Here is an 18,811-nt window from a genome sequence, read left to right on the forward strand (position 1 = left end):
AGGAGTTTTTTAAGGCAAATAAGTGGAATATTCTGCAATGGTCAGAGTCAATCACCTGATCTCAACCCAATCAATCATGCATTTCACTTGCTGAAGACAAAACTAAAGGCAGAAAGACCCACGAACAAACAACAACTGAAGACTGCTGCAGTAAAGGCCTGGCAAAGCATCACAAAGGAGGAAACCAGTATTTGGTGATGTCCATGGGTTCCAGACTTCAAGCAGTCATTGCCTGCAAAGGATTCTCGACAAAGTATTCAAAATGAACATTTTATTTATGATTATGTTAATTTGTCCAATTACTTTTGAGCTCCTGAAAATAGGGGACTGTGTATAAAAATGGTTGCAATTCCTAAACGTTTCATTCAATATTTTTGTTCAACCCCTTGAATTAAAGCTGAAAGTCTTCACTTCAATTACATCTTGATTGTTTCATTCCAAATCCATTGTGGTGGCATACAGAGCCATAATTATGGAATTGTGTCACTGTCCAAATACTTCCGGACCTAACTGTAATACCTCCGTCCCACATGTATTGATCATCATATTTGTCAATATAAAACGGAGGTATTATATATGGCAGATATATATATACGGTATATGGCAGTCTCACGCGCCTGAATGCGTGATTCAAGACCCGGGTCGGAGCCATGTGTGAAAGGGAGCAACCAGGTAATTATCGGCCAATTCGCTCGTGTGAACGGTGAAAATGCCTGGCAGACCCGGGTCAGGATTCCATGCAATTTACAGGGAACTACGTGTGAAAGGGGCTTCTGGCACCTATAGATATTAAGTCTCAGGTAGAGGGGGGGTCCACCTCCGCCCTTTATCTCTATGTTCCTCACAATGAAAATCTCATTTTTTAAATTTATTTTTTTATGTTTACCACCATGTTGTTACGTCCTCCCTCAGATGTAAGACTAGGGAGGAGGGAGGACTGCAACATAGCCAAGCAACTGACCGTGTGTGTGTGGTGCTCAAATACTGCCAGACCGACAACAAGGTGTACCTTTTAAAGAAAAGGATTTATTGCCAACTAATAATAATAATGTGAAAACATGGACATCCATGGACATACAAATAAACATGAAACAGGGGGGGGGAGGATAATACAAAAACTAAACCGGGGAAAATAAACAGAGGGTAGGAAGGGAGGGAGAAGGCTGCGAACGGCGTCACAATAAAACCACAGCCCTATGCTTCCCTACACCTCTAATCTAGCCTATCTACCTATGTACAGAACTGCTAACTAATCTACCCGGAACCTAAATCTAACTGCTACAAAGGATGAGTGACATACGCTCGCTCTTACCTAGTGTGTTTAGACAACCAGTTACCTACGTGATGTGGTGTAAACCCCAGGGTATCTTACCTAGCCCTCTCCCAGGATAAGGCAACCGGGGACCATGTAACTCAAACAAACACTAGACAGACAAATGTAGCTAGAATAGAATAGACTAGAATAGACTAGAATAGACTAGAATAGAATGAAACAAACATAACCTCACCTCTCTACCCTCTAACCTACTCAAGTAACAAACAGCCACATATATAGGGAACCGGTAGACAGGTGATTGGTTGACAGGACAGGAACACAGGTGGACTTGATGATGGATGATTAACAGGGAGACAATCAAGGGATCACGAACACCTAGGAGAGAGAGAGAGAGAGAGAGAGACACACAAACACAAAGCAAAAACAGACAGGGACGTAACACATGTACCTGTTAGTATAGTAAAACAAATACTACTAATTAAATGGAAATGGAAAAGATGTAGTGTACAACAATCACTGTTAACAACAAATTGGTCCCTTGAAATACAATGTGACAGGCTAGACGAGAGGCGGTTGATGGGAGGATGGAGAAAGAGGGTAATATGTTTCTGTGTTGATGTGTTGGTGTGTGTGGGGTGGCGATTGTATCTTTCTGTTGCATCTTTGCTCTATGCAAGATATTGCGGTTGGCTTGTATTTGCACGTAGGAAGGAAGCAGTCAATCCAAGAGATGAAAAAAAGGTGACATGTCACAGTAACATGGTGACACCAGAGGAGGCTGGTTGTGGTAGAAATCGGAGGATGGGCTCATTGTAATGCATGGAATGGAATAAGGAAAGGTATCTAACACGTATTTGATACCATTCCTTATTCTATTCTTTACAATGAGCCTGTCCTCCGATTTCTCCCTCCACCAGCCTCCCCTGAGTGACACATATAAAGCCACAGTGACAATACCAGCTGTGATACTGTGCATTGCTCTAATATCATCCATGTAAAGAAAATATTGCAATATGGAAACAGAATTTACATCCGGTATGAATGATGGAAACTCCACAATGTTTAAATGCTCCAAACTCTCTCAACCTTTTAACCTTTTAGGAAAGAGAGTGAAATAGGGAAGCTAGATTAAAAGAGAACTGAAAACTCTGTTTGTTTGGTTTTGAGTTGGTTGCATCATGGAACAGCAGCGAAACAGAAAGAGGATTTTCTTTCCTAGTTTTGGTTGTTTCGTTTGAGTCCGGCTTTGCGTGAGATAGCTAACCAATGTGTTTTGGTGTAGCCTACTACTGCAAGTACAGTATAATGTATGTCCTCAAAAGACATTGCGATGTGCATATGTTTATGCATGTGCCCTTGTTTTAATGCAATTGATTGACAATTTCAACAAATTCAACAAATTCAACAAAACAGTTTCAACAAATTACAAATATTAAAGTGTTATGAAGCCTTCCTAAACCCTTCAAAAGACCTACGTAGGCTATATAGATTATTCATAAATGTTTCATAAGAAAATGGTTTATAAATGCCTCATAGGGCCTTAAAATGTTAATTTTGGGGGGGTCATAATAGAATTGCATCAAGTTCTTTGTGATTACTGTAAACTTGAATCACTGTTTATACTTTCAATTATTATTATTCTCAGACTAACAAACTGCTGTTGAATAAGACTAGAATTGTATCATCAGATACTACAGCTGGTTTTTTATAAGTTGTTTATACGTTTTTGTCTGTCACACTTGAATCACCATTGCACCATTACTGACTGTGTTTCAGTAAGTGTTTCGAAAGGCATTATCTGTAAACTCGTATTTTAGCCACACACACAACACCACAACATTTTACTGTGATGCGCTCTTCTTAAACCCTTCAAAAGACCTACAAAGGCAAATAGCTATTGTGGGTGGAGAAAGAGTTAAGTCACTTTTGGCCAAGCTCCAGATGTAAGCACTTGACATAACACTCTTCATAAAGTATGTGTTTTCTTATAAATGAAGCATTTATGTATGCCTTATGAATGGTTTATAAATGCCTCATAGAGCCTTAACATGTTACATTTTTAAAAATTCAAATCCAACCATTCATATTAGAAATTCATCAAGTTCTTTGTAATAATCACTGTAAACTTGCATCACTGTATGTTTACACTTTCAAATGTCTGCTGATTCTCAGACTGACAAACTGCTGTTGAATGAGACTAAAATTGTATCATCAGATACTCTGCTAGCTGTTACTAGCTGTTCTTTATAAGTGTATATCTGTCACACTTGAATCACCATTGCATATGGGTTACTAACTATGTTTTAGTAAGTGTTTTGAAAGGCATCATCTATCCAGAAACCCACAAAACCACACTGTGGAGCCAAAGTTAGGCAAAACTGGTCTTGAGTTTCTGTGAATTGCTTTCCTTTCAAACCCCAACCACCTCTCCACAGGCAGGGTGCTCTGCAACTAGCTCTCCACTTACTGGGTGACATCACTGGAGTTTCCCCATGTGTGCTGGTGGCTGCACCAGCATAAAACCTTCAGGCTTTCTGACAGAAGTTCATTCTAACAAAGCAGCATTACAGAAGACATACTTATTCCTCTAAAAAACAAGGGACTTTTGAACATTATAGCTAGGAGACATTCAGTCAAACATTCAAGTCAGGGCTTCTTTTCTTTTCAAACAACAGTCAAGACTTGTACTAGCATTCAGTGTTGCAGTATGGTGGGGTATACAATGACACCAGGTGACGTGGAGAGTGAGCTTGGGGGCACACTACAGGTTGGCACTGAGAAAAAGCCGTCAAGAGGCTGGATATGGAAGGTGTGTGGGCTGCTCCTAGCAGTGGGTCTATGTGCGGCCGCTGCCCTGTTCTTTGCATGGTGCTGGCATGGGAGACCAACAATGGTAAGGAGTTATTCAGTTATTATGAACATATTGGCGCTAATACATTTCTGTTAATGGAGGACTCAGTTAACTGATTACATTCTTACTTACTCAGTTACTAAGTTATTTGACTCCTTCTTTTCTTTCTTTTGCCTCACAGATGCAGGACCAAACAGAAGGACTGATGGAAAAACAAACTGGCACAACAAAAGGTGAATAATGTGACACTGATTTGACGCTGATATCTCAGGCTGTCTCTTCAACTTCATTGTTGTAGCATACTCAAGGTATTTGCTGCTTGTGTGCCTTCTTCATGAGCTGTATCTCTCCCCAGATCATAACCACACATTGAAGCAGATAGGCGGAAATGCAAAAGCAGCAATCCATTTAGTGGGTGAGTAGCCTAGAAACATTCAGCTTGTTAAAACCAATGTCTGTCCTATATTCTCTTTCCAAATGTAAACTTGAGCTCTGCACGCTCTTGTGATGAGGTAGCCCTGATATGAGAATGACCTATTGGCCTAATGGTAGATGCTTAGACCTGGGTTTAAATTTAAATAAGCTTCCTAGGATTTTCCAAACAATCCTATGGATATATATTTAAAAAGTATATATATATATATATATATATATATATATATATATATATATATATATATACTATACTGACTATACAAGGCAGTACCTAAACAGTCAGTCTAGACCTAGCTGCCTGTGGTGTCAAAGTTGTAACAGTGCGCCTTTCTCCCCTCTACCCAGGTGAATACAAATCCAAGGTCATCGTGGACGCGGTGGCGTGGACACAAGATGTAGATCAAGCCTTCGCCCAGGGCGGGCTCCAACTGAAGGATAATCAAATCATCATCCCGGACACCGGCCTGTACTTTGTCTACAGCCAAGCTTCGTTTAGAGTCTTGTGCAACGTTGCAGACGGCAGCGTGGACAAGCGCACTCCTTTTAGTCACCTTGTCAAGCGCAACTCTGATTCCCTCGGCGGCGAGTCCGCTTACCTTCTCAGTGGGCTGAGGTCAGTGTGCCAGAGAGCCGGCGGGGACGTGGTGTCCCACGTGGGCGAGGGCTGGTACAACTCTGTCTACATGGGCGCGGTGTTCCGGCTGCAAGGGGGGGACCGGCTGTGGACTGAGACCAACCGACTGAACGATTTGGAGACAGACCAGGGCGAAACCTTTTTTGGCGTGTTTTCATTATGAGGGCAGGGGTTGAGAGTAGGCTACTTATCAGTCTGTGACTGTGACTTATAAAGCTGGAGATGTGTGTTTTATGTTAAAACTCGAAGTTCATCTTATTTTTATTATGGTGATTGATTGAGCCATCTCAAACCTCAATGGATTAGGTCCTTGTCGTTGTTCAAATGGTTTGAACAGTGCAGCTGTTGTAACAGTTGAGGAAAATACAATATAAATTGTTTATGCACTTTTGTAAACGATTGCATGGAACTGGTGACCGAGATGATTGTCCATTCTCTGTGTTATTTAAATAGACCATGCTATTTATTGACTGTGACTTAAAGGCCAATTTATTAGCCTTGACATAAGGATGTATGGTACTTAATTAATTTATTTTGCATTCCTAGTAATAGCCTACGTTTAGTCATAGCCTACTACATATTAATATATTTATGTGCGTGTATTTATTAACGTGTATTGATCATATTCTATTTATTCTATTGTCAATGTATGGATTCGTTTTTTCATTAAATTGTTAATTATTGAGCTTTTGTTATCTATATATCTTGTGTGTTGTCTATCTATGTATCTATCTATGTATGTATGCATGTATCTATCTATCTATCTATCTATCTATCTATCTGGAGATACATGGAGATATTCAACCTCTTTATGGTTTTGAGACAGGAAGTGACACGCTAACCATGTAGTTTCATGGTATACAGTTATATTGATGTAATCCAGAGCTCTCAAGTCTCACGCATTGGGCGTGAGACACACGCATTTCAACCCGTTCACACGCAGCGTGTGTCTCACGCCCAATGCGTGAGACTTGAGAGCCCTGTAATCACTGAATGAAAAAACAACTACAGTGGAGGACTATCCTGTTCATTGTTTATGTATCTTATCTGCAGTTTCATAGCTGATAGTGAGTAATATATCCCGTTGACCTTATAGAGCTACACTGTAGTGTACTGTATAAGGGCGACTGGTTGCGCAGCTTGGTGAAACATCCTTTTGATACACAACATACTTCTGCGTTAGTGGCTACGACATGAAATGCCTTCCCAATGAGGTCAGACAGAAAGAGGGGAATTTCCTCTTTTTTCTCTCTCTACTTCTGTGTGTGGCTGCTGTGTCAGGTGAAGGTCTGCATCAGCCTGCGCTCAGAGCTGGGGGTTTCCCCACTGTCAACCCTCTCCTCCCCCGCGTTTCCCTGCTAGACAGCATACCTCACCAGGCAGCTGGTGGGTGCAGTCCACAGCCGGTCCGAAACTCGCAAGGAAGGAGGGGATAAACCTAGCCCACAAACTTCCTCCTATTGTCCCAATGTGAGCTTGTTCATTTCCCATCGACATTTCGTGACTTTAGAATGATAAGGTTCTATCTCAATTTTTGTCAAAATTGAGTTTTTTTTAAATACATAATCTGATCCATTAGGTGTTTATTAATGCCTGTGTGGTGTTATTTTTAAAATGTTGACATTTTTTAGTTAGTAATTCATAAAATACAAAGGTTCCATCTCACAAAACATAATGGAATGTAAAAACGTTGACGCTCAATATCTCTGAACTACCCTAAACGGAGATAGAACCTTCTCATTCTAAACGGAGATAGAACCTTCTCATTCTAAACGGAGATAGAACCTTCTCATTCTAAACGGAGATAGAACCTTATCATTCTAAACGGAGATAGAACCTTATCATTCTAAACGGAGATAGAACCTTATCATTCTAAACGGAGATAGAACCTTATCATTCTAAACGGAGATAGAACCTTATCATTCTAAACGGAGATAGAACCTTATCATTCTAAGCTCACGGTTAGCTGATGGCGCTGTTGTGTCGTACTGCATGCGTGTTACTTTCCGCTCCTATGATGATCTCACACCTGGGTGCGCTTGGGATCTCCTAGTAAAGGACTGTGTACACCGGCCCAACAAACGCCAACGAACACCAACAATAACTAACAACGAACAGCGTTTGTTGGCCTTTGTATGGGCAGTGAGCAGGCGCCTTAATCGGTTTAGATGGCCTTATGATAAGGAATGACTCCCTCAAGCCCTGCTAGTGAAAATAGGACAATAGTATTTTTGTTGGTACATATTATGCTTAGTTATTTGTTTAAAACAACAAATCCTGAGAGGTGTTTCAGAAGTGCACATGGAGTAAATTGACAATGCAGTATAGCCTACCCTACTGTATACCAGGGTAGGCTGGTGGAGGTAGACATCGGGCTCATTGTGATGTATGGAAGGTGTGTTTGATACCATCCCACATTATGTCTCATTGATGCCATTCCGGATTCCATTTCATGCATTTTAATGAGCCCCTCTGATTTCTTACCTCCACCCACCTCTAACACATGCTGTAGGTTATTATCAACTGATGGTGACATCTAGTGGTTAAAACAGCTGACAGATCCTACTCCCTTAATGAATATAATTGGACACATAGAACACACATGTACTCAGTGAAAAACAATGGGTTTATTTGACCATGATATCCATATATTTGCATACATATATAATCTCAAATATATTAACATTTAAAATTGTAAATATAGTGAATACAAATATCTCCAAATCCGGCTATATTGCCATACATGTGCAAGAGTATATTTCTCCAAATAATCTTTGTATAATTCGTATACTACACAATCTGATCCATATACAGTTAATGAACGGTGACTATTTCATTCATTAGTTTCTTACGATGGATTTATGTCTCACTTTCCCATACCCTGAGCTATAGTGTGTCATAATAACAGCAACAAAACCATGACCTGGAACAAAACCATGACCTTATGTTGTCTCGAGCTAAAGTGCACCATGACATAGGTATGCTATTTGACATAGTAACCATTTCCATTACTTGCCAGTAAAGCTCTTAAATATCATTGCTTTATACATTTTGAAATATTGTTAATGAATGAAATTTTACATCTAGATTAACTGTGGCATAAACACATCAGATTCTTTTACAGTTCATAAAGTACAGTAAGTCCTTCAGTTATCACATTGACAATTGTAGTTTTACAAAGCTAAAATCAGGGAAAATGTAAGTACAAAATAAAAAAGGAAATAATAAGATTGAAATAAAATACAGTTTAAGACCAACAGGACTTAGTTAAAAGTTACAGGCATATTTTACATAAATATCCAGATTGTCTTTTGGAAAACTAAGAAACAGAACATAAACTAATATAAAAAAATAAAAATGAAAAAACATTAAAAAGTCTGGAAAGAATGGTGTGTATTAAATACGCCATATAAAATCTGGGAAGAAAGTTTTGCTTCCTTCGAATATATATAGTGTTTCCAATATCATTTGAATTTCAGAAACATATGCATTGAAGTCCAGGTGACAGCTATCAAAAAGTGAATACGGTAAAAATGTAATCAGGTTAAATATTACAACATTCTCTATCAAATCTGTTTCATGTTTTGCAGTACCATACAACAACAAAACCAGGACTGAAGATACACAGCTGCGCTTAGATAAGCATTCAGCAAAACATCCACAAACATATTCTTAATGCCCTCAGGTTGTCACATCCATGGCCTTCAACAGGCCATTACAGTATGGCTATTGTGTTACACATACACATTTCATATTAACTTCATATTATGATTCCACACTCTCACTCTAGACAGCATCCAGCAATGAAAAAACTGTTGTGTTGAAAAATTATTAATTAAGTACATTATAACAGTTTCCACTACATAACCCCTCCAGAAAATTGAACTAAACATAGGGCACAACATTTAATCCATGACATAACATATAATATAGTTCATAATAACAATATAAATCACCATGTGCTTCTCTATTTTAACAAACTGAAGACAAAGATGGAGAGACACCAGTCAAAAGTACACATACACAAAGTCCTCCTGGAGTTCCTCCAGACATCTGCACCAACAGAAGAACCAGATTAATGAACTAAGAGGAGGAACGAAAGGAAGATTCTTCTGTCCTTTCTTTCTCCATAAGACTGAGTGTGCTAGTCTGAGATGTGCTTGTCTCTGTATTACTTACTAGTCGTCACAAGTGCCTTAGCTAGGTTTTACACAGTGAGATTGACTGTGAGATAGACTGTGAGGACAGGTTTAACCTGGGTGACTCTCTTCACAGCGTAACCTATAGGGTGAACGCACTGCGCAGTGTAACGCCTCCGCGTCGAGAAAACAAATGTCAGTACCGCCACGCTTGTGCTCATCGCCTGTAACAACAAGTAGTGAAAGTCACAGTGCCTCCTCTGTGTGTGTGCCCTGCCTGGTGTGCTTTGCTGCCCCCCCCCCCCCCTCATTCACTCGTCTACTTGTAGAGCAGGGGGATCTGGCTGTTGTGGCAGTGGTTGCGGTTCATCTTGCTGTCCGCCTGGTAGAGGTTGGAGGAGTTGGAGAAGGAGGGTGGTAGGGCGTGATTGTCCGATGCGGGGTTGGGGTACCCTGGCGGGGGCAGGAGGGGCTTGGGGTCGGGCTGGGAGGAGGGCGGAGGCGGGGAGCTGTGGTTCTGGTTCTGACCGGAGGAGGGCCGTCTTCGGTTGCGAAGGGCTTGCCTCTCAGCCAGCTGGTTGCGGAGTGCCGATACCCTCTGCTCTTTCTGAGGGTCACAGGACAGAGAGGTCTGATCAGATAGATGGATGGATGGTTGAATAGATGGAAGGATGGATGGTTGAATAGATGGAAGGATGGATGGATGAATGGATGGATGGATGGAAGGATGGACAGATGGATGGATGAATAGATGAATAGATGAACGGATGAATACCTCCTGGATGATCTTCTGCAGCTCCCTGTTCTCTCTCTCCAGCTGGCGGGACTTCTCCTCATCGTTGTTGTTGGTAGACGAGCCGGTCTTCAGTGTGTCCTGCTGCTCCGACTGCCACTCACCACGGGTGATCAGCCTGCGCATCTACACAGCCAGAGCCAGAGACGCATGAGACACTGTCAGCTAACAAAGCCATACAGAGGAGCACATCAGAGATCAGAGATTACATTGAGAGGGCTAAGATTAGCAATTGTGGCTGCAGCTAGGTTTGGAGACAACACTTTATATGGTCCTTCTTCAGAGGTTAAGAAGTCAGATGGTAGATGTTGTGGCTAAGCCGGGAGCAGAGTACGATGGACAGCGCCCCGCGCCCCTAGGCAGAGTAACAGACAATTGCTACTATCCGCTCGCACAGCTGAACCGCGTCCGCCAATCACCACAGCGGCAGACGCGGAACAGCTGTGCCAGCGGAGGAGAGAACAGGATAAAGCGACCTGACAAGCCCTTATTGGGGGAAGCATTGCCGGTACACAGCACAACGCCGGATGGGTGAGGACCGCTTTGCGGTTCGCCAACATTCTATGTGAAAGTTTATAATGACGTGTCTTTGTGTGACCAGACCGAGATGACCTGATTGGAGAACCCCAAGAACGAGAGCTTGAGTGACGAGCAGATATACAGAATAGCCGGAGAGAGGCACAGGAGTGCCCCCGGAGAATCAAGGGTGCGACGGAGCCCCACCCCCTTCCCTGGACGGACGGACTTTAGGCAGTGCCCCGACACATCTTCAAGATAGGAATAAATATGGCGATGCGCCTAAAAGTGACCCCTGTCTCCTGGTCTCTCTAGCTCTGTGTGTGGATTCTCCCCTGGTCAAGTGAGGACATTTAGAACGTGGCTTTTGTTTTTGGTTGCTGTGAGGGCTGCTGAAGCAGAAGGAAGGAGCATCTGCTGCTGCAGCTGACACTGTGACTGTGACTGTACCTTAGGCACGAAGAGCACCACCAGAGTAATATAGACAGAGAAGACGATGGCCAGAGAGGCGAAGGCAAAGGAGGCGTCCTGCTGAGAGGAGAGGATCATAGTCACTGGAGCTGTGATCATGCACAACACCTGCACAGAGAGGTAGGAAAGGAGAGAGGGAGAGAGAGAGAAAGAGAGAGAGAGAGAGAGATTGAAACACAGGAAGGGAAAAGGAGTGCGAGAGAGAGAAAGGGAGAGAGTGAAATGAATATGAATGTTTTTTTATCCATAAAAATGGATGGCAACTTGTTATAATTCTGAAAGGCCTCCCGTATGGAAACATTATTAAAAAGTAACTAATGAAGTCTAAACAACATGCTGACAATGGCAATCGCCATGTCAAGCCCAACAAACAATTACAAACAAGGAAATGGCTCTTTTCCTAGACATAATAAACCATTGAGATAATAAACACTGACTTGCGTATTGTAACTCAGCTATGTGCATTATAGAACTCTGCATGAAAATGCAACAGAATGATGAAATCAATATGTAAGCTCTCCTTTTGTTCAGACCCGCAGCTAACAATTTCATAAAGGATTGATCAATGGAAATTCTCTCTGCTATGTAAAAAAATGAAATACCACAATCAATGTATTCAGTAATTACATAACCACCCCACAGCATAACACTCAGTCAACAAATGTAAAAACTGTGGGAGGTTTGCAGTCGTAAGTGTTTTGGTTCCTCATTAAGCTGTTTTGAGATTGGAATCTGGCAAGTGCTAGCAATTATGTAAATCATCGTTCTGAGTATTAACATGTTTGCACACTGTTTAGCAAAACAGAAAGCTCTCCTAAAACTGGAACGATTAACTCTTTTGTCCCTGAAATTACAGCAGTTAGGGTTTCCAGGTATTTAATGCAACAAACTCACCTGTGCTACACAAATGGCACCGGCTATGTGTCTGAATCTAAATGGTGTGTAATTGCGGCTGTTTCAGTCAAAGTGAAGCTTACTTGCCTCCTTTGGAGATTATTCACTGACCATTATCATCCACTTAACAATTCAAACAGTTTAATATCGCACTTATATGTTCTTCTGCATTTGTCCTGAATTTATTTTATTTTTTAAAGTTTGCTATCTTAAAGAATAAAGAGCAGAATATCATAATTAAATGCCCCATTGGAACCACCAACAAAGGCATTGTTCATTTCCAGCAACACACACTGTAACTGTTTATATAGTGTAAGTGTTAATCGATTACTTATAAATCAAACGCTTGATGGACTACCCAAAAAGCAGAAAGGGAATACAACTACGCTAGTAGTTCCCAGAGACAGATCTGACTCACAGCCACGTTGTATATGGCCATCCCCACAGCGCGGTGGTCATTGATCTTCTCTGTGGACACTGACTTGGTCTCGTAGGCCAGGAATATCCCCAGCAACAACAACAAACCCTTGTAGCCATACACCACACCTGAGGGGGAGAGAGAGAGGGAGAGAGAGAGGGAGAGAGAGAGAGAGGGAGAGAGAGAGAGAGAGAGAGAGAGGGAGAGAGAGAGGGAGAGAGGGAGAGAGAGAGGGAGAGAGAGGGAGAGAGAGAGGGAGAGAGAGAGAGAGAGAGAGGGAGAGAGAGAGAGAGGGGGAGAGAGAGAGAGGGGGAGAAATAGAGAGGGAATGGCAGAAAGAAGACAAAAAGAAAGAAAATTAGAAAGAGAAAGAGAATTAGTTGGCTAGTGAGCGTTAAGAGAATGAAAGAGAGAAAGAGAGTGAAAGAGTGAAAGAGAGAAGAGGGGGAGAGGTGGATTGAGATGGAGGGACGTTAGGCATAATGATTGTGGGTCATGCATATTTCCTCTTGTATTTATTCTGTCCATTGTTCTACCATTGTACCCCTTAGCGGGATGACATTATCTCATTTCGACAGTGGAGTGGAGGCACGCTTTGGGGCAATGGCCCAGTTTGTGACCCACATTATTTGGATTTTACACTATTATGCATTCAGAAAGGCTGTCACTGTCAGAGAGAAGAGAGAGAGGGGCGTTTGGGACAGAGAGAGAGATAAAGCGAGGAGATAAACCCCCCAAAAAGTGGAAAAGTATGTGAGGGAGAGATAAAAATGAGAGAATGACTGATTGACAGGCGGAAGGAAGAAAAGAGTGGGCAGGCAAAGAAAGTGAAAAAGAGAATGAGAACGTGCCAAAAACACCAAGGAGAAGGAGCCAGCGTAAGGGTTGAGGGAACATAAGTGAGAGAGAGAGTAGGAGAGATAGAGAGAGCGAGGGAGCAGAGCAGTGGAGTGAACATAAGAGAGGAGTATGGAAGAGAGGAAGAGAGGAGGGATACCGAGCCAGGTGTTCATCTTCTCCGAGGTACAGTGCTCCAGCAGAGGCTGAATCAGGACATCCTCGTCTCCTTTAGGCGCTTCCTTAGTGAACTTCTACACACAGAAACACAGTAGGGGGACAGGAGGGGAAGGGGCATTATAATGAAACTAGACAGGGACAATTCCTGTGGAAATTGTGAAGTGTGCTTGCCCCGCCTCCCCAGGCCACTCCACTGCATCCCCCTGCGAAGACCGCGTTTCCCTAGCTCACCCAGGGGCCGAGCTAACTAGCACTAGCTTTAGCTAACTAGCGCTAGCTAACTCCCCTGCACCCCCCGGCGAAGACCGCGTTCCTCTAGCTCACCCAGAGGCCAAGTTGTGGGGTTGGTGTGTGTGTGCACAAGTCATGCATTGAATGCAACTCCAAGTGGTGAACTTATATTATACAACAGTTAGTTCCGACCAAGTAATTTGATTGGACAAGAGGCATTCCATGAGTTACGATATACAGTATAACAGCACTGGGACTTTTAACTATATGTATCACTCCGCCGCACAGGTGTTCTACTAAACGACCGTTAATTAGACTACATGTTTGTGTTCAGGTTACTAGGCAACAGTCCATTTGAAGTTCAGTTGCGGAACTATTTATTGTTTATTTTTATGATTAAATAAACAAACAAATCATAATCTGTTGTCGCTTATTACTGTTAACTAATAAATCGCGCTGTGGAACTGTTACTGATTCAGTAACTCATTATATCTACGAAGGACAGCTGGTGCTTAAACACAAAAACTGTAAGTAGCCACTGCTCCACAGACCTGGAATACTTGACTGTTAAATGCCGACCCACATACCTCCCGAGGGAATTCAACGCAGTGTACATAACATCTGTTTACATCGCACCTAGCGCAGATGGTAGCTTAGCATTGGCGCGGCTACATGACGTCATCAGTGGTAGACAGAGCGCAGACCCACAGGCAGTTCATATAATCGCCGGAGACTTTAATCATGCTGACCTGAAGGCAGTACTACCGAAGTTCTATCAGCATGTTAAATGTGCAACAAGAGGAGAAAATACACTGGATAAGGTATACACCAACATCAAGCTTGCTTACAAGGCTAGACCGCTAGCTCATCTAGGCATGTCTGACCATGTGTCAATCCTCCTGATCCCAGCCTACACTCCCATGAGGAAAAGTGCTCCCATCACCACTAAGACTGTCAGAACCTGGCCAGCAGGGTCCGCTCCACTGCAGATCTGCCTGAATGACACCTCATGGCAGGAATATGAGCATGAGGACCTGGAACAGTTCACGTCGTCGGTTCTGAACCACATAGTGAACTGCACCAACTCAGTCACCGTGGACAAACGGGTCCGGGTCTACCCCAACACGAAGCCATGGATGACTGGGAAGGTCCAAAAACTGATCAATGAGAGGGACAACGCCTTCGCAGGGAAGGGCACACTGCTGTACAGCACCACCAGGGCTAACCGAAAGCGCGGCATCCGGGAGGCCAAGGCAGACCACAGAGAGAAGATTGAGGAATGCTTCCTGAGCAACGACTCCAGGCGGGTGTGGCAGGGGGTTCAGCACATGACAAACTTCAGAGCCAACAGGCTCACAGCCGCAGAGGACGACCCCCTGCTGGCGGAAAAGCTGAACTCCTTCTACGCCCGGTTCGACGAGGGGCGAACGGAGGTAACCACAACACAAACACCACTCTCTCCAGCTCTCAGCAGCCTCACCCTCACAGAGCATGAAGTGAGACGCGTGCTGAAGGCGGTGGACCCCAGGAAAGCCTCAGGGCCGGATGGCGTCCTGGGACGGGTGCTGAGGGACTGCGCCGACCAGCTGGCCGGGGTTTTCACCAACATCTTCAACCAGTCCCTGTCCCAGGCCACCATCCCACCCTGCCTGAAAACCTCAACTATCATCCCAGTCCCGAAGAAAAGCACGGTGAGCTGCCTAAACGACTACCGCCCGGTGGCACTCACACCAATCATCATGAAGTGCTTCGAGAAACTAGTCCGGGCCCACATAGTCACACGCCTCCCGCCCAACCTGGATCCATACCAGTTCGCCTACAGAGCCCACAGGTCCACAGAGGACGCCATCGCGACGACTCTCCACTCCACTCTATCCCACCTGGAGAGGGGAAACAGCTACGCGAGACTGCTCTTTGTGGACTTCAGCTCTGCCTTCAACACCATCCTTCCAGACAGGCTAGTGACCAAATTACTAGACCTGGGACTATCACACTCTATATGTGCATGGATCAAGGACTTCCTGTCCGACCGCCCCCAGAGGGTGTGGGTGGGCTCCCACACCTCCACAGCCCTCAGACTCAGCACTGGGTCCCCCCAGGGCTGCGTGCTAAGCCCCATCCTCTACACCTCCTCTACAACCTCTACACCTACGACTTCACCCCCGTCCACCCCAGCAACTCCATCGTAAAGTTTGCAGACGACACCACCGTGGTGGGCTGCATCTCGGGGGGGGACGAGGCGGCGTACAGGGATGAGGTAGAGCAGCTGAGCAAGCTGTGCAAGGTTAACAACCTGCTGCTGAACCAGTCAAAGACCCAGGAAATCATCGTGGACTTCAGGAGGAAAAAATCTGAGATCCAGCCCCTGCTCATCGACGGAGGGAGCGTGGAGAGAGTCTCAACCCTCCGATTCCTGGGGGTGCACATACAGGATGACCTGTCCTGGAAGAACAACACAGCAGCCATCATCAAGAAGGCACAACAGCGGCTCTTCTTCCTGAGAGTCCTCAGGAAAGACCACATCAGACAGGAGATGCTGGTGGCCTTCTACCGCTGCGCAGTGGAGAGCATCCTCACCTACTGCATCTGCAACTGGTTCTCCAGCTGCACAGCCGCAGAGAGGAATGCGCTACAGAGAGTCGTGAGAACGGCCCAGAAGATCACCGGCGCCCCCCTCCCCTCTCTGGAAGAGCTGTACAACACACGCTGCCTCAGGAAGGCCTCCAAGATCTCCAGAGACCCATCCCACCCTGGGTACGAACACTTTGCTCGGCTGCCCTCGAACAGGCGGTACAGGACCATGTTCGCAAGGACAAACAGACTGAAGCTCAGCTTCTACCCCAGGGCCATCCAGGCCCTGAACACAGCAAAGACCTAGGTTCTGGGCCCTGGACAGTCTGGACGGATTGATGGCAGCTGCTGGATTGAAAATCAGGTGTAGTGCTGAGGCACAAATGTGTACATTTCAAGCCTGCAAACTGCGACACTTTAAATGAATGTGCAATAACACTATGTGCAATATGACAACCCTAGGGTACATAAGGTTGCAGAGAATAGGAAATGTTAGAATAGGTATAGCATAGCATACAGCACAGTGTTTTATTTGTACAGTATAGTATAGTGGATAGTGTACATAGCCTTTATTTATGTAAACCAGCTCCTTTCCCTTCTTGTGTTTTTTTCTTTTTCTTTTTTTTTTCTTTCCTAGCACCAGGGGAGCCCCCCCTCCCAAATGTCGTTGTTTGGTACCTGTACTATATCAATGACAATAAAGACCATTCATTCATTCATTCATTCATTCAACTCATTCATTGACTCACTGAACACAAACACATATATTTTCATTAGTGAAATTCGTACTGTATGTATGTAGTATGTTATACCACAAGCAATGACAATCACGTCATGAGTGAATGTCTGTATTTAGAAGGAGCTCAGACATTTTCTCTAAAAGATAAATAGAAACTCTTTATGCTTAGTTACATAAAATATAAAAAGATAGCATGACATCATGATAGTGTATAATGCCTTTGAGTGTCTAGCGTCTAGATATAAAGTGTCTTTGAGTGTCTAGAAAAGCGCTATATAAGTCTAATGTATTATTATATTATTATTATAATGGATTAGTGTGTCAAGTGTTTTGTCGCACGACAACATTCCTTTCTCAGCCTGCCTGGTCCGACTTCGGTGGTGTGAATTGAGAATCGAATGTTGTCGTGTGACAATATCGCATCGCACGCCGTGTGCATTGTATCATTCAAAACAATGGAATCGAATTCGTGGTGCGACAAAATCGCACGCCGTGTGCATTGGCCTTATGAGAGTACAATTATTAGTCTTTGGCTCCTGACATTGCAGCACAAGACAAAATAAGGCAACAGGCATAATTCAATATGATAAAAAAAAAAGTGACAAATAGTACAGGACATAAGTGAATAAGATTATTTACAATTAGCAGTATCTTGAAATGTGTGTCTGTACCTCTACTGTAATGTGCAGGGGATCAACAATCTGCCAGATCATGAGTGACAGGACGTCTATGGCCAGTAACACTCCCACTGTGGCGTACAGTTTCCATGGCTCCAGGTGCTGAGAGGAGACAGAAGGACAAATCACAATTCAAGGGCATTGCAGTGACTCCGCAAAAAGGATGACCAAAATAAACATTTGATTAGGTACAATACAGAAATTCATGAAGCAGCATATCAAGAATAACCTTGGCCCAAAACAGACGCCAGCAACGCAACAACTACTGCTTTTCCTCTTTTCCTCCCCATTCCCCATGCATGCTGTACTGGCCTCCTTCCAGTACTGAAACAACCGTCCACCCACGCAGTAACAACAACGCACAGTTTTACATTGCTCTCGTCGCCTACTTCACTACAAGTGTATGACATAGGCAGCGTTTCTAAATTCGCTCTGGTAATCTGATCAGCACTCATGGAATCAATCAATCAAATGACTTGGTCCCTTTATGACGTTGAACCCAGTGTGCGCTCCGGCGCTCTCAGAGCGAACTCACGAACGCGGCCATAATTTGAGAGCATCCATCCCCACCGCACTCTGACTCATATAAGTTTCTCTAAGTACTTCCACACAGAGCTCTTTGGCAAGTTGCCCTTCCCGTGGACACGAAGAGGGTTGAAAGTCAACCCGATTCGTCGTGCATTGGCTCAAATAATAAAGCCCCGGAAGGGAGGATTTCCACATAGAACTTTAATACTCATACATATTCATAAATATTCCATAAATGGCTTAATCTCTTGTTCCTCAGATAAGGTCTTAGAATTCTCACAACACGCCGCACACTCACAGCATCTCCTCCGCTCCAGGACACTATCTTAGAGAGGAGACACTCACATACGTAATCAAGCTGATAACATGAGCGTCACGGATCTCTATGTACTGTATGTCTGTGTGTGTGTGTGTGTGTGCGTGTGCGTGTGCGTGTGTGTGTGTGTCTATATGTGTATGTGTGTGTGTGTGTGTATACGTGTGTATGTGTGTGTGTGTGTCTATATGTGTATGTGTGTGTGTGTGTGTGTGTATACGTGTGTATGTGTGTGTGTGTCCATACGTGTGTGTGCGTGTGTGCGTGTGTGTGTGTGTCCATACGTGTGTGTGTGTGTGTGTGTG

General features: G+C 43.8%; 1 protein-coding gene across 2 annotated transcripts in view; it reads right to left on the reverse strand.

Annotated features, from left to right (window-relative positions):
• Positions 1-9,654: 9,654 nt before the first annotated feature.
• gabbr1a (gamma-aminobutyric acid (GABA) B receptor, 1a) overlaps positions 9,655-18,811 on the reverse strand; it is a gene marked incomplete at both ends in the record, with an annotated part of 49,861 nt that continues 40,704 nt past the window's right edge. For both annotated transcript variants that reach the window (XM_080540676.1, XM_080540677.1), the window contains 6 exons: positions 9,655-9,942; positions 10,111-10,254; positions 11,095-11,223; positions 12,428-12,555; positions 13,425-13,518; positions 17,657-17,764. In XM_080540676.1, the coding sequence (XP_080396802.1) occupies positions 9,655-9,942; positions 10,111-10,254; positions 11,095-11,223; positions 12,428-12,555; positions 13,425-13,518; positions 17,657-17,764 (891 nt within the window). The remainder of the gene's footprint in view (positions 9,943-10,110; positions 10,255-11,094; positions 11,224-12,427; positions 12,556-13,424; positions 13,519-17,656; positions 17,765-18,811) is intronic.

Source organism: Nansenia antarctica (genome assembly GCF_963989245.1).
Source record: "Nansenia antarctica genome assembly, chromosome: 10".
In the NCBI taxonomy this organism is placed as follows: Eukaryota; Metazoa; Chordata; class Actinopteri; order Argentiniformes; family Microstomatidae; genus Nansenia; species Nansenia antarctica.